This window comes from Ambystoma mexicanum, chromosome 6p (genome assembly GCF_040938575.1).
Source record: "Ambystoma mexicanum isolate Mex_15411 chromosome 6p, UKY_AmexF1_1, whole genome shotgun sequence".
Classification (NCBI taxonomy): Eukaryota; Metazoa; Chordata; class Amphibia; order Caudata; family Ambystomatidae; genus Ambystoma; species Ambystoma mexicanum.
This window is the reverse complement of record NC_090935.1, coordinates 385,214,499-385,237,608: the sequence shown is the minus strand read 5'-3', so window position 1 is coordinate 385,237,608 and position 23,110 is coordinate 385,214,499. Positions and strand designations below refer to the sequence as shown.

Below are 23,110 nucleotides of genomic sequence, written 5' to 3'. Positions count from 1 at the left end.
CCAAGAACAAAGTTATAAGCACTGGAGCTATAAGCCCCTTCACACCCATGCATTGAAATATGTATGGACATACACCTAAGACTTTAGGCCCTGGCCACAACCACTGCAGCATATCACAGCTATAGTACACCCGTAGTATTGAACATCACTCAGGTGACTGTGGGGAGGGCCTGCACCCAACAGCACATTTATACGTAGTGTTGTTACAAGCCACAATGGCTATGATATGGTGTGGAAGTTGTGGCCAGGACGTAGTCTTTGGTGCATGGCCAAAAGCCATGCACCCAAGAACAAAGTTATAAGCACTGCAGTTGCAACCCACTATGGATTTTATATACTGCATACCCATACATTGAAAAATCTATGGCCTAACACCCAAGCCTGTGGCCACAACTGCTGCAGCATATCACAGCTATAGGTACACTCGTATTATGAAATATCATTCAGATGGTTGTGGGGAGGGCGTAGCGTTTTGGGAGCATGGCCAAAGGCCATGTCCCCAAAACCAACTTTATACGTAGTGAAATTAGAAGCCACAATGGTTGCAATATGCTTTGGTGGTTCTGGCCAGGACCCAGAATCTTGGTTGCACAGCCAAAGGCCATGCACCCAAGACTGAAGTGATAAGCTGTGAGGTTATAAGTGAACATGGGTGTGGTGCGGTGGTTGTGTGCACGTCCTAGTGTCTTGGCTGCAGACCATGCACCCAAAACTAAACTTAGAAGTAATCAAAATAGAAGCACCATGGTTTTGATATGGAGCAATGGTTGTGGGTAGGACCTATAGTCTTGCTTGCTTGGCCATAGGGTGTAGGTTACACATCAAAGATGCTACGCCCAGCCTACAGCCACTGCACCATATTACTGCCATAGATTAGCTGTGTAGATTTGCATATGTATAAAAAAAAATTACTGTAATTATACTTACTGTTTAATTTGTTGAGAATCCATACATGTCTTACATGATTGTAGTGCTTGGCAGAACTAGCCTTTTTTAATTTCTGTGATAAAAGAAAAAAGCATGTTAGTGTTTGCATTTTATGAAGACGTATTACATTGTAAAATAAACAGTTTAGCTTTTTTTTTTACCCTCATATTTAGTTTACAAACCAGTGTACTATGCATTGTGCTCAGTTTCTGTGTTTGTTTTTCTAATTCTTGGGTCTGGGGGAAGAAATCCTTGTCGGATTAAAAAAAAACTTTATTTGCTATGCAACAGACTACTTCTTTGCTTTCTTTGTGTTTCCTTGTTGTTTCTGATTAATGTTATGTTTGTTGCCGATTTTTAACAGATACCTGTTGGCGTATTCAAACTGCATGTGTTACGGTTCTGTGGTATTCATTTAACTGTGTCGTTATACATTCTTTGGCAGTTGGATACCTGTTGGCGTATTCTAACTGTGCATGTGTTACGGTTCTGTGGTATTCATTTATCTGTGTCGTTATACATTCTTTGGCAGTTAGATACCTGTTGGCGTATTCTAACTGTTTGTAGTCTTTCACTTCATTTTTGGTAATGTTGAAGTACACATTAGTTATTAAATACTGGCTTTAAGAAGATTAAATATGCATTTGTAATATTAGCTGGCAATCTCTGCTTTAGAGTAATGGTGCTATCATTACATTCCACCCATCCACATTTCTTTTTAATGTATGCAGTGGAGTGACCTGCATTGGTTGTAGCTCCTGCATGGTAGATTATACCTACTGTTGTAAAGGTTTTCTTTCCAAGTGACACTTGACCGTGTGTGAATCCAGTCAGCTTGCAGTTGTTTTTGGTACCATCTGCATTATAAAGTAGCAGCATAAGTATTATGTATTTACTGTGTGTATCCGTAAGATGGAGCGATTATCTGAATGGCACATAGTACATAATCTGCCATGGTTTGCATTCTGTACAAGTTGCTAAAATGGAATGGATTCACAATTAGGGATGGATACATACACAAATCGCTAATTTGGGATTTGTTCCTGTATCACATTGCTACAGAGAGTGCATGTATGTTTCCACATGTATGAAATCTGCAAGATTTCATTTATAGGTATGCTTTTGTTTTCCAGTATTTGTAGTAAGTACATTAGAAATTCTTGTGAGTTTATAGTGAATCTCACCATTCCAGCACAGTAGTCCAATTCTTGTCTTATTCCGTGAACACTGTACGTGTTCTCAGGATTGTTTGTTGCGTCTCTATGAATGACTTACATTTGCAAACACAATTGTTCTGTACTGTGTAATTAAATATTGTTAACAATTGGTGGTAATTGAATTGGAATATTCATTGCTACATTTGTATAGCAACTTACACAAGTTTCATTTGAAAATTTGAATGGACCAGCTAGTTGTGTTTCTGAGTGCTTTTTTCTGAGTTTCTCTTCCTTCTTTGAAGAAGTACCTGGTTTCCTTTCCCTAATAGGTTCTTCTTTGCTTATGGTAATTGATGAACCTTTACCTTCTTTTGTTTTCTTTGAAGGATTTGCTATCAGATTCTGTTGCATTTCTGTTTCAATTAGTTTTCTTTTACCACGTTTTACTTTTTCTGGAACAGCATATTGTTTCAGATGGTGGGTGTACAGTGAACGTAGTCTATTGTATTCTAAAATACAAGGAATATCAGCGTTCACTTTACTTGCATCAAAGTTGATTAGAAATAGACCTTCAAGTGTACGTAAGCGTGATAGTGCTACGTAGCTCATGCCTTCTTTAAAGACTGTTTCCTATATATATCAATGCTTTGCCTAGGGTGTTTGAATGGTGACTGCATATGCAAGAGTTAGAGAAAATTGCTCTCTAAGTACATAAATGTCTTTGAAGAGAAGGAATCGAGCAGTTGAACGCCCTATCCTTTTGACTTCTGAAAGTTTGTCAAAGCGAATATTGACAAACTGAATGTTGTTGTCACGTGGGTATGATGGAAAGCCCACAACTGTACCCAGTGCCCCATTAACTAGCCTTTGCTCCACGTCAAGGTTACGTTTAAGCATTACTCTATAATTTAAGGATAAGTTTAATATTTTTTACAACCCAGCTGTGTTGGAGATTGAATTTTCTAAGCTATTTAGTCTTGCCTTTGCTATCATCAGGTTTTATATTATTTTTGTATGCAAAGTTTTGAGCTATGTGGTATAGACACATGCTTTCCAAAGTGCTACTCCTGTTCGGATAGTATGTGTCCAATAAATAGTTTTTTAAATTGTCTTGGCTCTTGGGATAATTTCTGGCAATTGTTTCTATGTCCTCATATGATTATGAACTCTTTTTCTAGATTTAGCAGGACTAAGACTTAGCCATACTATGTTGTCTGATTTTCCGTACAAAGCAGTACCGGTTAAACTATCTGCCGCTTCGTTGGCGCCACATTCTCTGTGAGAGAGCATTTTTATGCCTAGGCTGTACAATATCTGAGATAGTGTTTTGTCTGATGATGGGTCCTCCCAGAGGTCTTGAAGCTCTGTTTTTTCTGCTTTTGTTAAGTAGGCTGTAACATATCGTGCAACAGCAGTGGAATTGTCTGCAATGTACTGCACATTTATGTTTGCATTCCATAAGAGGGCAATTATTGCGTTGTAATCATTGATATATTTTGATTCGTCTGTTCTTTTTATGTAATACGTGTTCTTAGGTGATTTACCTTTAACACTATGTCGAACTGAAGATATGAAGTTGTTCACTTCACCTGTTTCTGTAACTGGTCTAGGGAAACCAAACCGGCATTTTGTGTAGTATTTCCCTTTGTTTTTGTAATTGTGATGACAATATTTGCCACATTTGTGTCTTTGAAATTGTAAAATCTGCCCATGCAGGTCACTATGTGTCTATTGTGAAGGGATTTCACAAGTGACATATTTTTGGATGAACTGCAAAACAGTGGCATCAAGTCAAATAAAAGCCTTTCAGCCCCATAAGTAATAACAGGAACAACTTATTTTGTTGTAATATTCAATTACAGGTATTAGACATTCCTGTATTTCTTGTTAATATGTAAAGGTTGGGGTTTCATGGCAATGATTTTTACCTTCTTTTGCTTGCAGTTGACTATTATTTTTTACCTTGAATAAGTGAAAGCCTATATCATCAACCCTTTCGAGAGCATTATCATTACTTACCAGAAATATCTGTATGGGCTTTTGTTTGTTACCTACCAGATATGTCTGAATCTTTGTTTTTATAACATTAATGATAAGGTCATTTGCCTTTGTGTAATTTACTATATCGGACAGTTGATGTAATCTTATCGTATGAGCCATGAACATCATGCCATCTGCATATAGTAAGAGATTCACAGGAATTTAGTCTATTTTGGGTGTGAAGGCAGAAGTATTTGCAAATGCACTTCCGAAATCTGAGATTAAAGGATTAAATAAAAGCGGTGCTAAAAAGCAGTCTTGTTTAAGACCTCATTCTGCATTTATTGGAGCAGATAATTGTCCCTGCCTATCCAATCAAACTCGCACACATGTATTAGTATGTAAGGCTATAAGAATTGTGATTAAGTGTGCAGGACAGCCCCATGTTTCCAACTTCATCCACAACTTGCTCCTCGAAACACCTTGAAGGCCATGGACAAATCTATAAAGGCAATATATAACGGCTTAGTTCTCTCCACGGCCTCCTCTTTCAAGAAGTTGTAGATGAATCAATTCACAGCAGGCCCCACCCCCTTCTGAAAACCTGTCTGATAGACAGCTAGTCTTCCACTCTCCTTGGCCCAGTTCTGGAGATCGCGAGTGTTAGGGAGATTTGTTTATGCTTCAGCCCCTCTCCTTGTGAGACCCCCAGCACTTTTTGCTGGACTTCTGAACCTTTTCCCACTCATTCATTCTTATGGGCTCAGTCTTATGGAACTCTATTATTTTTAAGTTACCTATAGTATGGAGTGTATCTCTTAAAGGCCTCTGTTTTTTACTATTGGAGCACACATTTCCTTTGGGCAGTGTTGCTGGGGACCCTTTGTTAGGTAATATTAGTGCAGTCCAACTGATGTGGGACTACACAAGACTTACCTCTTGGTTTTAGGTAACCCACTTTTTTTAATATAGGCCTGTACTGCACACATTGGTAGTGTGACTGAGCAGCCAGGCTTATTTTAAGAGGGGTTGTGAGCTGTAGAGCTGTACAATGAAATCAGTAAATACAGCTATCCAAGTAAACACTTACACACACACACTTAGTTATAATATAAATATGTATTTATTTATACACAATATTTAAGCCTTTAACTGACAAGGTTATTTCCCCCCCAGTGCCGAGGCCTTTTTTGGTGTTTTCGGTATGTGGCCATTCAAAGTCTTGTAACTTTGTTGTTACAGGAGATATCTAGGCCAAATTTGGCTCCTTTTTTCCCCACATGTAGGCAGTCGTAACGCCACCCAGCAATCCTAGGTTGATGTAGGGGGTTGTGAGAAAATAACCAAAAAGGGCGAAATGTTGTGTTTTTTCAAAAAATGCAAATAAAATGATGTACAAAGAAGCCTGTGGTTTTTTTTCCTTGTAAGTGCTAGGAACAAATGGTTTGCTGTGCTGAATTCCCCAATTTCCTGGCTTTCAAGAACAGGTTGAGTGGAAACGAAAAAACATTATTTTGATGTGGTTATCAACCGTTTTGTGAGAGGTAGGCAATTTTGGCCATTTTTGCCAATTGGACATGCATGGACGGAATTGAAGAAAAGGGTAGGAAAGCCGAATTGGAGGACAGAAAGGCATATATTTCTGAAAAGTAGACAAACTTCCAAGTTTAAAAATGGGTGATTTGCGTAGGTCAGGCAACAATGAGGTAGGGAAAAATGCCATAGATTTGGGGGAAAGCGGAAAAATGACCGAAAAAAGGTGTGTTGCACATGGTTGGCTTGGTACGGCAATGGCTTCCATGAATTTTGAAAAAAGCAATGCTCCCTTTACATTCCCCCGACTCTTGCAGTTAGGAAAGCACACATTTTTTGTAGTGTTTTACAAAACAAGCAATACCACAAGCCAAACACTGAGCCATGGTACACAGGAGTTTTATGCTCACGGCCTGAACAGACGCACTTAGCATGTGTAAATCGGGAAAACCAATGTGGTGAGGAATGGCAAGCATACGGTTTTTGAAAGAGCACAGGCAGACCTTTTCAAGGGTAGGTGACTTGTGGGGGAAAAGTGCTAGATCAGCTCCAGCAGCGTCTACTGCCTCCTCAGCCACTGCTGCAGCTGCTGCAAAGCCACTCTGAGGTCTTAACCCACAAGACCACGGTGGGAGTCAGGATCACTCGGTATATGAATGAATGGCGGGGCATTACATTAGATGCCTGGGCGCCTGAGATGGTGAACCCTGGTTACTGCCTTCCTTTTTGACAAAGAACTCAAGATTGCTATAGTGCACCCAAAGGGTATTGCACACAATCTTGCCTTACAATGACTTATCTCCGAGGCAGAAGAGGAACCCTAGTGGTCTAGGAGCCAGCTATAGGCAGGACAGGATAGGGTTCAGATGCAAAAGTCAGAGTTCCAGAGGACTTGCTGAACAAGTAAGTACCAGCTTCAGAGTTGGTTGAAGGTGTTCAGCGACCTCACAGAAGGCTCCCTAGATGTGTTCAGATTTAGGCATGGGCGAACGGCATGGTCAAACTCTCAAACACACAAATCACCCACTCAGCCACACGGGGCCGACACAAAACTTAAGTTAGGTATTACCCAAGCCAACACAGTACTTCAGCCTAAATAAAAACTGCTTCTGGACAGACGCCTCCACGATGCCTGGAATCTCGGTTTGCTGACGAAAGAAACGGACACTGGAGTGGAACCTGGAGCAGCAGTCGACAGAAGAAGCTCCCAACAAAGGATTCTTCAAGACTTCTCGCGGCTCTGTGGATTTGGTGCCCTTTTACAGGCATCTGATGAACACACATTTTCGGTCAGCTTCTCTTCACTCTCTCGGCTCAGCACTCTGGGGAGCGAACTTCAGGGATTCGAATAGTGTCTTGGGAGGTCCAGCAGGAGCTGTGATGAATCCAGTGGAGTCATCACTACTTCCCCAGAGGTGCCCTCCTCTCATGTGCCCAGGGGGCGGAAGCCGCTACTTAATCTGGACCCTGGGGGTGGTCATATGAGGGAGGATCACTTGGGAGGGGACAGCCACTGGGGAGAAGGTGTGATTCCATCGGAGTAAACGCAGTATTCCCCTCCTAACCCCCTTTTCCCCCAAGATACCCACGTTGCTAATGGCATACTGTCGCTCTAGAAGAGACTCCATGTATACCTCCAACATTTTCAACATACATAAAAATAACTTCTGTTTGACATTTCTGTATTTGAAGTTTTTAAACATTTTAGAAATCAAATTGCATCTATGGACTTCAGCTCCCATAAAGCCTCAAGTACTGAAAATAAGAGGAGGAGGGAAGAGTTAATGCAGATTACGCAAAGACCAACACACAGACTAGTTGTTCCATTCAAATTCAATTGCTGGGACACTTAAAAATGGCAACCGCAGCATCTGAAAATGCAGTACAGGAGAGAACCGCAGTGGAGAAGACTGGCACATCCATGCAGCTGCTCGCAAACGCGAGTTACAGAAGTGTAGCAAGCTTACTTGAAGGGGACTGTAGGATTACTGAGAAGCACATCACAGCTCCTGGAGGTATGGTGAAGGCAGGAATCTTCATTCTCCGGTCCAGGCGTCAGAAGGAAGTCGGTGAGTAAATGCAGAGCCACAGGGAACGCTGAAGATGCGCCCGCATTACCTGTGAAGGCAATCCAGGGAGGAGGTTTCAATGCAGAGGCACGCCAAAAGTTGGCGACTCTACAAACCACCTGGGAGTTGGCCAAGAGCCATTGGGGTACCTGGGAGATGCTGGCAAATAAGAAAGCAAGTCTGTGAAATTGATGTTTTGGGCAGGAGGAGGAGCAGGAGGAGGAGGAGGAGGAGACGACTCTGGTAGCAGTCAAAGCACACAAAATATATGCAGGGCACCTACTTTTAAATCTTAATGCAAGGTACTTTAATAATACTGTTAGGCAGAAACCTGTGCAGTTCCCTCTGGGACCACTGCAAAAGATTTAAGACCACAGGTGTTTGGCAGTAAACCCACTTGGTAGCAGTCTGTAAAACACAGATTCACTTGGTAGCTGTGGCTGAGCAGTCAGACTTCCCTTAAGAAGAGTTAGGCAGTATACAGAGTATTCACAATAGGTCAAAAGAACACAGTAGAACAAGCAAACACTGACCAGAGCTTGGTGTAAAAGAGAGATAATTATTTATTTAAAACCACATCTAATAAAACACACAGGCACTAATATTAAGCAGTTCAAAAACACGGTCACTAAAAGATAGACACTCCCTTAAAGGAATATTAGACAAGTCTTAAGTAAAGCCCCACTTATTTTCAGACCGCGGTGAGCGCTTAACGCAGATGGCACTTTAATAAGTCGGTTTAAAAGGGATAGAAAGGCAGAGTATAAATTGAAACAGAGCCCAACACTTTCACAAGAACACAGCAAGAGAGGAAGGCAGAATCAAACCGTGAAGTTAGAGTTCAGAAAGCTGGATCCACCTGAAGAGGATCAGAACGAAATGTGTCCAAGGTCACACGGTTGAAAAGTGCACAAAAGTCTCAAAGGTTCAGAAAGAGTTGGACCAAAAGAAAGGGACCAGTTAGATGTTCAATGCGGCCAGCCCAGTCCAGAAGGTTAAGGGATTATTATTACCTTGTAGCAATCTTTAGAAAGGGAGGCCTGGCGGACACGGTACCTTAAAGTGGTGAGAATACTCCAGTGGGGGCAGTTGTTCCTGGCAGCGGATGCAAGTCGATGCTTCGTCCTGGGGAAGAGAGTATCTCGTCGGGGAGGAAGACAGGAGTCCGTTGGACTGCCAGGGAAGAAACCAGCCACTGAGTTCTCAGTTAAAAGGAGCGGTCCTTTTATTCGCGGTCCAGTGGTAAGTGGCTATCCGGTTGCTGGGGTGCTTGGCACGGGCAATTCGACCACAAGACGTCCTGGGATGCGAGGAAAAGAAGGTAAACTGGTTGTGCCCACCAGTCGGGGGAAGAAGACTCTCCAGCCGGGAGATCTTCTCTGTCGTCGGGAAGTGGTGAGTCGGTTCCGCAGGGCTCCACCGGTGGTGTTGTCGTAGCAGGTCGGCTCCGCTTCTCCCTCGTCGGATTCTCAGGTCCTGTGGCGACTTCTGAAGTTCCAGTCCCCAAAGCCCTGCTTTTATGCAGCACACCCCCATTCACTCAGCCTAGCCGTCAATCAAACATGCTAAGTGGTGAGCCGGCCGGCTCACCACTTGGGCCAATCACACAAGAGTGCGACTTGAGTTATCAAGGTAACTCAATCCAGGGTGCCTAAACCCCCTCCGACACCCCCTGTGGTACCCAGACAGAGTGGCACCACTTTTGGAGGCTTCTGTGGAGAAGCCCACCAAAAGTGGAACAAAGGGCTTGACTTGGGTTGGAGTCGCAGAAGAGAACACAAACGCCATTTTGGAATCGAGTCCTGGCAAAAAATACCAACCGGCGAATTAATATTAAATAAACCTGCGTATGTTCGAGGCTATGAGAATTAAATAATTAAAGTTGGTAGCCTCGAACAATGGGAAAATCCCATAGGGATATATTCGCGGTCGAATATAAAAAGTAGTATCCACTGCCACCAGCCAAAACTCGATCAGGGGGGACGGAGACGTGCCCCCTCGACTAACAGACCCCGGGGCAATCGAATTGCCCCGACCATTACGTCCACAATATGATGGTTTGTACTGGTTTCTGTTCATAATTTGGGACTAGTAAAGCCAATGGTGACTTTACATGCCCTGGGAGACAGTAGTCAGTCCCAGGGTATGGAGTCTATGGTGAGTGACACCCCACCATAGACTATGACACCCCTGTGTCACTGCAAGGAGGGTGCTGTGTAACACACATAGTAAAAACACATGAGACCCTATGGCGTAAAGGACCCCATAGCCCATCAAACACAGTCAAAGGAATGTCCAAGAGTGGGAGAAAAAGTCTCACTCTTGGCAGGAGAAAAAAACAAACTCCAGAAATCCAGCAAAGCTGCTGGGGGACTCACTAGGTTAGGAAATTCAGCCTAAACCGAGAATTCTCCCTAACAAATGCGAATGTGAGTAAGTCAGGAGGTTAGAGTGTTGTACGCACACCATGGTTCCACGGCTGTTTGAGATTAGAGGAGAGGTTGTCCCCTTGGCACAGTCAATTACTCACAGCTGATCTGCGGGGTTCATTGGCTTGCAGCCCCAGTTCGTGGTATAACAGGCTGACATTCTGTTGCCTGCTCCATGCTTTGTGTGGGCCCAGGGAAGGGGCTCAGACAGGGGCCTTAAGAGGGGGGTCTTGGGAGGGGGTGCTGGCGTTTGCCTGCCGGCTTCAGGATTGGCTCCTAAGTGTGAATCACAGGCCGATCGTTGCAGCCTTAGGCTGCATCAGATGGAAATCGGGTGCTTTGGATTGGGGCGGCCATTATGGAGAGGTGCTGCATGCACACTAAGTATGGCCGATGGTGGAGCACACACTGATTCCACTACGCCCGCAGGATATTAAACACTTAAATCGATTTTCTTTTTCAAATTGCAGATCAGGTGCAATTTGTATACAAATAATGTGCACGTTGAAATATCAGCCCGACAGAGGCCTACTTGATGTAGTAATGATGTTGCCATGTCCACAGAGCCCGTCTGGACTTTGTGGTGCTGTGGGGCTCTCAGTGAGCCTGGAGAAAGTAACGTCTGACCTTGTTGCGGTCGTCGGGAGAGTGAAAGGGGAAAGGCAAGCAGACCAGGTCTTTCCTGATGTAGTAATGATGTCGATGTGTCCACAGAGCCCACCCAGACCTAAGGATGGGGCTAGAGAATCGTTTTTCCAACCAATTTCTTTTAAATAAATTGCCTGACATTGAGAATACTACAACTTTGTGTCTGCCACTCATTTCTGAGCCCTCAGTGCCAACCCAAGTTTCAGCAAGAATCAGACTTCAGACAAGTGTGCGCTGCACACTGGCTCGAGGTCCCCTAGTACTGGCAGTTTGCAGCACGTCGAGGGATGGCTGTAAAGGCAGGTCTTCTCAAGACTAGTGAGTCTACCAAGCCTCTTGGTAGGAGGTGTCTTCTGGACCCCAAGGTCGCTTGGCAGGAAGGGTTAAAAAAGGCTCTGGTTACACAGCAGGCTCTCTGGTCGCTGGGATCAGTTAGAGGCCTTCATCTTCCTCTTCAGATTTTGGTCGACCTGTCGGCAGTTTTCACAATCGGTCTCATCTCGGAACCCAAGCACAACGTCTGAAAATTCTCCCTACAGTTTACAAAAAGGGCGGGTGGCTGTCCAATCAGGGCATCCAGCACCTCAGTAGGAACTGGTTCCTTTCAGGCAGACTTGGAAGACAAAAGGGTTGTAGTGTTTCGGACTCCTCCCTTGCTTCCTGCCTTCTCACCCACTCTAGAGCCTTGGTGGGTACCCTTTGTGAAGACAAAACCTCAACTAGCACCACCCCCACCCAGGATGGCGGAGGAAGACCTAAGAAACCACAAGCATATGTAACACGGCGAAAAAAGAAGGAAGTCCCTAGAAGAATGGGAACCCTCGCTGATTTGACAGCCTGCGAGTAATATGACTAAAAAGCCATTAAGGTATAACCACTGCCACCAGCCATTAGGTTAGCTTGCTATTGTAACACAAATGTTACCGGGTCAGTGAGAAAGGGAATACCATGTATCTCCACAGCACTCCACATAAGGTGGGGTTTGCTGGTCTCGCATATAAAATGTAGAGGTGATGGAAATTCCACTTTACTCTTGGGAACAGTAGTTCACCCAAGATATAGTTAGTGAAATTTAAAAAGGGAAGCACAAAGGCAACCCAGCAACACTGCACATAAGATGCTGTGTGCTGCCATAGTAAATTGCATACAGTCCAAAAGTTAAAGTTAAATCCATAAATACCCTATGGAGAGATATTTAAAAAGGTCACCCATAAAGAGTATAAGAAAGGGTGAGAAGGGAAAAAGAGCCCCTCTCACCCAGGAACAAGGAAAATTAATCGCCAAGTCCAGCAAAACGTTTTTAGGTTTACACCTGTAAGGACGATTGAGCATAATTACCGGTCAGATAGCACAGCGAGTAGAGCGCTCGCTTTGACATTCGTGCACTGCGTGCTTATGCAGGTTCTAAACCCGGCAGGGCCAAACTCAGCCTATCATCCTTCCGAGATCGATAAATGAGCACCACACACCGTGGGTAATAAAAAGCAGCTGTCAGATAACTGACGGTTCGTAGCGCTATATAAATGCAATATTATTATTATTATTATATGAAAATCTTAATTAACAGCCTCCTTTCTAAAAACCATCGCCAGAAATTCGGTAGTTGCCAGCTTGTGGTACAAGTCGCCTTCCTGGTGAAATTCAGCCTCCCAGCTTCAAGGGATACTGCTCTGGGAGATGCTCTTCAATCACGACTGGAAGGACACTTGTTGTCTGTGTGCGGTGGCCGTCACTGGAACTCGCCTTTCCAAGTCAGGTGAAATGTCCTGCAGTTCTTCCTCGCAATGGGTTGTACTCTACTCCTGGAACGGACCAGAAGAATCCTTGCACCCACTGCTCCTGAGCATCTTTCACTGGAACTAACGGCGGTAACATGTAGCTCCTGCGACTACCCACCCCACCCCCAGTGGACTTGTGACCTGGTTCCATCCTATTTCATCATACTTACCTTCTTTTGTTGAATATGTTATTGAATGCATCTAGAAGAACCTATGGCGGCTGTATATATGTTTTATAATTGAGTGTTGTGTAATATGATCACCTGCTTGTTTCATTACCTAGTGTGTTTTTGGCCTGCAATAAATGCAATATTTTTGTACTTGCATGTCTAAATTGAATTATTGTGTTCTTGACTGTGTGTACATATAATGGACCCCGGACCTCACTCTCACTTTCCTGAGAATACCCTTGGCTCCCCTCCTATGCTATGCTACCTTGATTGGGTTTTGGTTAACCTCTGAGTTGCATTATAACTAGGGTGGCCTCCTAAAATGTGACCACCATGCCAGATTCTAGAAATCTAGCTCTACATCCAATTACTTAACACTTGTCATGTAAAAAAAAATATATCAATCTGAGGATGTGGTCCATAAGGAATCGTGGGTACCTGTACCCTAGAATGGGGATAGTTTGACAGGTAAACACATGCCTGTTGTCGCCCCCTTTTTCAAATTTCAAAAACAAGAAGTAATACTACACAGCGCCCTTTACAACGCATGTGATTCTACGCAGATACAAGCCACAGAAGACGAATACTGGATAAGTAATGTTTGGCATGTATGATGCAACAGGTATCAACATTTGACTTTTTCACTGTTTAGTAGCTTGCAACCTGGTATTTCTTAGCATAACTCACCAGGAAAAAATTGGAACTTGGCACTGATTTTTAATCGTGCCATCCTTTTCAAGATCCCATACCTGAATGCCCCCCTCTTATTAGCCGCCAACTAAATTATTCAGCATTTTATGTTTGACTGTTTAGTGAAATATGTGTAACTGGTTCATTGTGTCTTTTTCAGATTATTTCGGTGAATGCCTCTCTGTTCCCTAGCTCTATTGCCAATTCGTTGATTGCTGTTGGAAATGATGGCCTTCAGGAGGGAGATCGTATGGTTAGAGCATGCATTGCTGTCATCTGTGAGCTAGGTAAGCAATTGTATTTAAATTAGACAGGGGATTTTGCTCTAACCTTTACTTTCTATAGGGTGATTACAATAGTTGGAAGCAGTTTGTGATGCACTCAGGAACGTACTCCTGGTGTACTTTTTTTTAAAAATCATATTTTATTGATTTCAACCAGTACTTTAACACAACTAGAGATTCACTTTCATCAATATTCTTGGTCACATAGCCCTGACACAGACTATTGGAGGACACATCCACAAACCGTATATACACTCTCTATCTCATCCACCTCTAAGCCCACATCTTCCCTGTCACAAATGACCGAAGTACATTTGGTACCTGGAGGATAGCTCAAGTGCAACACAATCACCTTGGAAGCAAGACGACGCAGAGAAACACAGGTTCGATCCCCGGGTCTGTGCTAAGAAACCTCTGGGTATTAAGCGAGTTATAAATATCCAATTATAATTGAATTTATCTCCATTCCCCCCATCCCCAACCCCCCCCATCCCGGGAACCAGTCCCTTATAAACACCCATTTGCAAGGTCTTCCAATGAACAATCAATCGTGGCTAGATTCTTCACGTCTCCCTTTCTCATTAACTCCAGGTCTTGACTCCTCATGGGCTACCTGATCATGCACCTTCACATCTCTGCTCAAAAGTTTCATTATGAATGGGAACCACTCCAGCTCAAGATTCCTCATAGGGTCGTTGAGCAGAAGTGAACATTTTTCCTTTGTGAAAATATCCCAGGACAAATTCACTAATTTCTTATTAGGCATCCTTGTTAGGGAGAATTTTAATTTCTGTGGTAATTCCCTTCAACTTTAGAGACCCCCCAAATCTTTTGCTGGACTTGGGGCTGGTGACTTTTTCCATCTGAGTGGGACCTTTTTCTCACCGCTCTGTTTTTTTCCTGACTAGAATTTGTGTTTTACAGTTTTATGGAGTCCAACAAACTCCACAGGCATCTGCTTTTGTATACTGACACACAGCACCTTAGGTGCAGTGCCACTGAGCAGTCCCTTGGACTTCTCTCAATGTTTAAATCAATTTTCTTGGATGAACTACCCAAGAATAGTAAGATAATCCCTGTCTTTTCCCTCTGTGGGACCAGCACACCCCAGCACAACCCATGCTTTAAGTCGATTTAGACATGCACACCACATGACTATACCACATCAATGGGCTACACACTCCCAACACCTATCCTCACAACACAAATAATGATATAACCAAATGCCCCACCACAAACTAATATTTAACCACACTCGCCCACACTGGCAACAAAAACCATCCAACTATCTGCTGCACACATCACCGGATGGTTGAAACTTCAAACATGCTTAACATTCAAACATGTGCAATCAACACACCTCAAAACATGTTTTGAATGCATAACATTTCATATCAGTGTTCCTAAACATTAGCACGGCTGCTTATACATATGAACTCTACAGTCCATGTAGCCTTCTTCAAAGAGTACCTAAATACTCTGAAAATCCTCAACCAGTTAGACTAAACATGTAATCATCTTTCACCACCTATTAAGACTAAGTAAATGTTGCAAGGGCAATTTAGACACTGAGAAGCCTCCAAAAGAATTATCACTAGTATTGACTATCACAGCCAAACTCTAATTCACTCTGTGCTTGTCCTGCTCACAAATGTCATCACACCCATATAACACTATACCTAAAATCAGCCGCCTTATAATGGAAGCTGACATGCACTAAGAATGCAGCTTTAAACATCAGCCTGTTACATAACAGTAATACAAATGAGGGCAGCTGACTAAGCAGAAACTCTCTTGATTTCAAAAACCAGCATAGCGACAATAAAACATGCTGCCATCATTAACTCTGTGAAGGTCTTGCCCCGAGCGTCATATTAAAATAACCACAACATTTACATGAAGGCTTACCACACCACGCTTGTTCTTCTCATAAAATGTCTGGTGGCACTCACTGTTGCTGCATCCCTCCATGAGCTACATAAACAGTTCCCAGGGAATCTTTGTATCTGCGCAGCGTACCTGTATAGTACAGTCTCCCACAGCTTCCAGCCGTGAGAACTACATGGTGACTCCATGGATGCTACAGGACCCACAGTCCCTTCTGACTTCTGTGGCTAGTTTGTATGCAGTACCCTCTGGGAACACCACAAACAACTCTGACTACAGGTATAGGAAACCCAACCTTTGGTATAAGCTTGTACTACACCATTTGTTTTGGTAGCATGTTGAGCAGCCAGGCTTATCTCAAGAGGGGTCAATGTGAGCTGTAGGGGAGTTAGAGATTCACAGTAACAAGTATTCAAATAACCACTTACACTCAAGGTTACTCGAATAAACAATGTAGACACATAGCTTTGCTTTCTGCTCACACAGGCACGTTTAATAAGGTGCCTTGCTCTTTCGATCACTTGAAGCGTTGCTCAGTCAGGCAATGAGCTTCGCCAGCATCACGGACCACGGAATGAGGCCAGCTAGAGCATTCCAAACAATCACCAGCTCCTTCAGCAAGCCAGCTGACGTCATCACAATGGCTTTGAAAACAGAGACGTACACAGCTCTGCGCCTCCAACTGCCACCTTAGCTGCCTCCAAGGTGATGCGTGTCACCACACCAGTTACTTGCCCCCTTGTGCCACGCAGCAACTTCAGAGACCAGTACTCTCCAAACACTGTGATGCGATCCTTAATTTTACCAAGTGAACATAAATAAATGCAACACTTTACACAAGAGATCCGGTGCACTTTTTTATCAATCTGGAGAACATTATAAGGTGTCATTATATGGTGGCATCAAACACAAACCTTACGTGTACAAAAAGCTGTCCATGAAAAAGTTGGGAATGCATGCCACTTATTTGTCGATTATGCTCTTACTAGCAGTACAAAGGAACAGAATATACCCATTTTTACCAGGACACAAACATGGTTCAATTATACTACTCATTGAAAAATTTATCAGCTGAGCAACTTATCTGAAGATGACAGGGTTTTAACAATATATATAGAAAAAGCCACAAAAACAGCTACCCGCCTACACACTTAATAGGTGTGTCTAGTTGCAAAACGTGCTATCTTTCATATCAAACAATTTTTGCAGACAGAAAAAATTGAGATAAACATATTTTAATTTATAAATACAGAACACTGAAAAAAAGTTTGCTAAAAAAGACAAAATGCATTGTTTACATATCACATCACATAAAAAACATTCAGTGAAAGCCATTTCTTTAAACTAAACACAACCATCATGTTTTTACGATGTCATGAGGTTAGTAAGGATGTGAGATGAACATATTCCTATTTCATATATCCTCAGCTCGTAGTGAACTTGTCCTTGACTTCGTTGACCCAGAGAAATGTGTTTCTGGGTCCTAGCAGCAATGATTAAAAGGACGGTCTATAGCCAAATTAATATGCTATAAGATGTGTGTTGGACCCGTCTTCAGGACGTTGTATGATGACACCAGGACATGGGCATCGAAAGGTGGCTCATTAGTTGATGGCCTTCACTTATGACAATCTAAAAACCAAAACGAGAAACTGTATTGGTAATGTAGTAAAAACCAAAAAGGGAATGTTGTATCTCTATTGGTGTGCACATGCAACAGTTTCCACTAACCTGTTTATTGCTTAACAGACATGTGTGGCCTCAAGTAGAGTAAGATTGGGGGCGATTTTCAATTGCCCAAACTGTGGATCCTCACAGTCGTCGAAACTGAAACAATGAATAAGCTGTGAGTGCGCATATTAGCAATGGTTTCCTAACACAATTTATTTCGTTACGCACAGGTTTTTTGCATTCATTAGTCAATCACATCATTGTAGAGGACAGCCCTCTGTCTATTTTTAGAAACACCAACAGTATAAACCAACATTGTTGTTCATCAATCTTTATCATGAGACCAGTCAATTGAAACCCCAGGCATATTTTTGCTTCAACCTTTGTTGTTTCAGTTCAAGACCGAATGTGTTTTTACGGGTATTTTAAAACTAATCATTGCAGAACCAGGCCAATTGTAAAAGAATAAATGAATGAATACCTGCAAGTGAGACAAAACTTGCTCTCACGTTGTCCAATCTGTAAATATAGATACTTCGATTTAGTTACCTTAGACTAGCAATGTGATCCATTGGCATCATAGAGGTGCTTATTATTTTTAGCGCGAACGTTCGTGCGCTTACCTAGGCAGTTTGTTGTATCCGTTGCTCTCTATTTTACACGCTGTATACTCTTCACAGCAGCATCAACTTGTGGCTGCCAGAAACTGGACCACATGCTGTAAAATAGCATGGGTCATTGCGACCGCCATCTTGGAATAAAAAATGGCGTCCACAACTTAGGTGTCAAATCTATGGTCCCGTATCTTCAGAACAACAACGTTTTTGCATCATTCTTTACAGTCCAGCACCAAAATGATATGGCAATTCTCTTCTGAACAAGAGTACCAACAGCAACCCCATACACGTGTTTTAGTCGTGTTGGGCCTCATCAATGAGGTGGAGCTGTGTCGCTCTGAGCACAGTGAGCAAGGGGTCACGTCTGGATGACCCAGGGAAAATTGGGGTGACTAAACCTATGTCCCTCAATTAGTAAACTCAGTGTAACTGGTAGAACTGATGACACTAGGCCTCATTACATCTCATGACTGGACTTAAGTGTTAGGATATTAACTCTAGGGTTGCTCTTATGGTTTCTGCTGTGTTTTTATAAACCTGATTAACTGTATTGCGCTGGTTTTGAATCACCTGTATATCTTTTCACAGACTTTACCAAATAGTTATTGAAAGTATTGCTCATAAATCTAACTGCTGCTCAACTGTTACTTAGGTAAAGTGTAGGGGTTCTCTCTAGAACCCCCAAGGGTGGATGTATGCATGTATCTACTAGTAGTTGTGTGACAATACTTACCTAGAGGTTTCATTGCGAAGTGTGTATTTCAAAGGCCTAAAAAAATTATTGTTTCTGATGCTTGTTAATCTGCTTAGAATCGCATGCTGTGCATATGGTCCGACATACAGTGGTAACCGCAGAGTATTGCATCTTGTCTTTCGAGGATCGAAAGGGGACGTCGGCATAGGCGTGTCTGTAAAACAATCCCTACCGTGATGTGTAGTGTACCCAAAATCCCTCACGCGCCGATTGTTTTTTCCGCCCAGATTACTGGTTGCCTAATGCAGAGCTCTTACATAGAGTTAGCGTTATTGTCATTATCGACTTTGTCGTTATTCCCGTTAAGTCACTTCAACTGTTAAGTCCTGCGAAACAACGCAGAAGACTGCTACGGACTTTCGACACCTGTTGGTCCCGGCGGCACTGATGTCCACGTGGCCGGGTCTGCTAGCTGGCCTACACAGTAGGGAGAGTGGTGTCTGGGTGGACATGCTTTACAAGTATGCCTTTTCTCCTTCACCCTCTCTGCTCTCTGGAGTTTGTAATTGCTCTAATTGTCTTTTGCTATGGAAAAGATGCCATTTAGATTTTGTCCCTCGTGCAGTGCCAAATATCCTTGGAAGGACGAGCACGCTCGGTGCAACAATTGTCTGCCCCTCGACCACAACGAAGTGAGTTGCGCGGCCTGTAGACTCCTGCGCCCTAAAACACTTAAGGAGCACAGCTTAAAGCAGTGGGCGGCCTACAGGATGACGCAGGCCGAATGTTCTTCCCCCGCAGTTGCAACCGCCGAAAGTGATGGGGGGAACTAGCGATGACCAGGCATCTGTGTCGGAAACCATTGACCCAACTGCGGACTGCTCTTGGTCCACGACACCCGTCCCCGACTCCACCAGGCCTGACGTGAGTCACGCTATGGGGAAAACACCCGGCGACCGGGGCACACACCATCATAACACCAAACACACAACCCAAGGTTCTGCTTCAGCTGCACTGTCAAAGCGTACCAAAGTGCCAACGGAACCGTCAAAATCTTCGATCGGATCCTTTGATCGGCAGCCTTCCCCGCAACCGCAGTCACGTCCTGCGACTGGGCATTCCAAAGTAAAGGGTGCCAACACTAAAAGACACACGGACGTCGAGGCGCTCCAGGAGGACACAGACATTGCTTGAGGCCTGGGTGATGGCAAAAACCACCGCTCTGCCCCCGATTAACCCCCCGGTTCATCCGGTGGCGTCAAAATCCAAGGCTCATCCTCCGATTGTCCCGGTGGTGTGGAAATCCACAGCTCGGCCCCCGGTTCAGCCGGTAGACCGCCTGGATTCTCTGACAGTTGCTGATAGCATCAAAAGGATTACTTCAGCTGTTAGACTGAAGGAGTGGTCAAAGGAGGCAGCGAAGCACCAAGAACGGCAGAGACGTGTCGAGGGACATGCCACTGCACCTTGAACACCGCCAGGACTACCTTTGTAAGGCACCTTAGGGGAAAGATCTTGACATCACAGGGAAGAAGATTGGACCAGGGAGACATTTGAGTGATGTATGCACAGATTAGAAAAATGTATCTTATTCTGAGGCCCTTGCTCCCAAGAGAACTCGAGGATTTTCCTTCTACTCCTGTATCAGTGTTTCAAAGGACCTTGAAAGATCCCTATGAGGAGTTTACTTGTGTCCTCACAGATGAGGATGTTATGATCAGGATGAAGATGGCACCTTTCTGGAAAGCTACAATGTGGATGATCATACAGGTCTTATGGACAATTGGAAGGACAGCCGTCAGGTTGATGCTCAACCCTGGACATCCCCAACTCCCACCCAGATCCCCGATGTCCTGTGCATAGATTTCCCCACCCCTCCTCCCTCCTCCACTCTGGCTCAGCAAGCCTCCCCAGTGGACGACCAGATGGCGTTCAGTGCCATCTTGAAGAAGGCGGCTGACCATTTTCAGATCGCTATTCAAGAGGCCTTATCAGATACTGATTTCATGGAGGATATACTCAAAGAAAAACCTCCGGCCAGCCAGGCCATCCCCTTGTTGAATTCAATCAAGAGGAGATTGGCACCTTCTTTGTTGATGGCGGCCCAGACCAGGGCGTTGAACCCTAAGGTGGAGAAGCTGTTTCGGCCTTCTCCAACCGACCCTGCCTACATCAAGGGTCATGCCACTCCAGATTCATTAGTGTTTACCACTACTAGAAAACGGGCTGGTGTTCCCCTGTCTACAGGAGAGGTACCCCCCGATAAGGACTCCAAGAGGCTTTATGCTCTTGGAAAAAGGGTAACAACGGCTGCTGCGTTCACCACCCGTATAGCCAATAACACCAGGCTATTGGCCAGCTATGCATACGTCCAATGGAACCTTCTAAGTGCCAGAACCTACGAGGACAAAGTTGCTTGCCATTGTTTCCGAAGGCAAGCAGGTGAACCAGGATGTCCTCAAAAACACTCTGGACGCTGCCCAGACAGCGGGGAAAACCCTGGCACAACGTAGCTTGCTCAAGAGACATGCATGTCTGAGGAACTCCGGTTTCAAACTAGAGACCCAAGCAGCACTGATGAACAAATCCGTTGAGGAGACCAACCTGTTTGGCAAGGCAGTGGACGATGCTCATGAAACAGCTAAGAAAGAACATGAAACGCCCAAGTCCCTTCAACAGATTACCCAGAAACCCTCTCCCCAGAGTGGAAGCGGCTCCCCCCGGTCCTTTCGTGGGTAGTCTTGTTTTTCCCAGAACCAGTATAATTCAGGAAACAACTTGAATTCGGGACAAGGGTCTAATACCTCCACCACTTATCCACCAAGAGGACAGCAGCGTGGGAAAGGTAGAGGACGAAGTTCCACCCCCAGAGGCGCTCCGGCCTCTGGTCAGAAATGACCTGCAGATCCAGGTCTCCTCCCATGCAATCCTGGTGGGGGGCGTTTAACATCTTTCCTTACTGCATGGGAAGGGATAACAGTAAACCAGTGGGTACTCAAGACGGTCGCCCATGGGTACTGCATAGAATTTGCCCGACCACCTCAATTCAGACTGCCAATATCAAGACGCCTAACCACCTGCAAATCCTACTGCAACAGGTGCAGACCCTTCTAGGAAAGGACACCATAGAAGTCCCTATAATACATGTAAACGAGGGGATTTATTAAGTGTACTTCCTTGTACCCTAAAGGATCTCAACATGCGCCATGTACTAGATTTGCACCCAACGAACATGTTTGTCAAACCTCAAAAGTTTCGTAGGGTCACTTTACAGGAAGTAATCCCGCTGTTGAAACAGGGAACACTGGACATGAAAGATGCATACTTTTAATATTTCAATGTTGCCAGCACACAGAAAATACTGAAGGTTCATGATAGAAGACGAGCACTATCAGTTCAAAGTACTCCCCTTTGGCATTGCCTCGGCATCGAGGGGGTTTACAAAGGTACTGGCAGTAGCGGCAGCACACATGTGCAGACTATCCCTCCCGGTTTACCCTTATCGACGACTGGCTCATAACAGGGGAGTCCTACTAAACATGCCTATTGAACACTCAGAAGACAATAGACCTCGTATTCAGTCTGGGATTCTCCACCAACGAGAAGAAATCCAGCCTAGACCCCATTCAAGTCACAGTTTCTAGGGCCTCGAATTCGGACAAAAGACTGCTTTGCCTTCCCCTCCAGAGAGGGTTCAAAATATGCTGTTTCAGATCCCTCAGTATGTAGTGAGTCGGGAAGTGACGGTACGCAAGGCCATGCGGCTGTGAGTAATGATGGCGTCCTGCATTTACTTCCTCACGCACGTCTGCGCATGCGTCCCATGCAAGAGTAGCTCAACAGCCAGTGGTGTCAGGCCAGCTGACAATGGGAAGATCTGGTAGTTGTCTCGCCAGCCCTCGTTCACTCTCTGCAGTGGTGGTCGAGGGAAAACCTCTTGAAGGTGAAAACCTTCACCACCCCCGCAGTAGAAGCCACTCTCACGACCGACGCATTTCTCACAGGGTGGGGCGGGCGGGCTCACCTGCTTCAGCAGACGGTGCACAGCATGTGGTCCCCACAAGTGGTGTCCAACCACATAAATCTGTTGGAGCTATTAGCGGTATTCAAAGCACTGAAAGCCTTTCAGATACAGTTACAGGGGAAGGCAGTCCTAATCTTGACAGACAGCACCACAGCCATGTACTACCTGTACAAACCAGGGGGCATACACTTTCCAGGGCTATCCAAGCTGTCCCAAAACATTTGGATATGGGCTCTCAAACACAAGATGTTCCTGTTGTCCCAACACGTTCCAGGGGAACTCAATCTTCTGGCAGACATGCTCAGCAGAGATTTCCCACTGCCCGTAGAGTACGAATGGCGACTACACGAAGATATCGTCTCCAATGTTTTCGCAGAATGGGGCTTCCCAGAGATGGACTTGTTGGCAACTCTGGAGAACGCTCAATGCCAAAATTACGCCTCCAGGTACCCACAGAACCACTCAAGGGGAACAGGCTCTGGATAACATGGTCAGGAAAATTTGTTTACGCTCTCCCCCCCCTCCCGACTCCCTTACTCAACAAGATTGCGC

At 44.4% G+C, this 23,110-nt stretch overlaps 1 protein-coding gene across 2 annotated transcripts in view; it reads left to right on the top strand.

The window, feature by feature from the left end:
- The window catches only part of RICTOR (RPTOR independent companion of MTOR complex 2), a 1,615,046-nt gene that overhangs the window by 122,328 nt on the left and 1,469,608 nt on the right, over positions 1-23,110 (top strand). For both annotated transcript variants that reach the window (XM_069627164.1, XM_069627163.1), the window contains exon 7: positions 13,542-13,668. In XM_069627164.1, the coding sequence (XP_069483265.1) occupies positions 13,542-13,668 (127 nt within the window). The remainder of the gene's footprint in view (positions 1-13,541; positions 13,669-23,110) is intronic.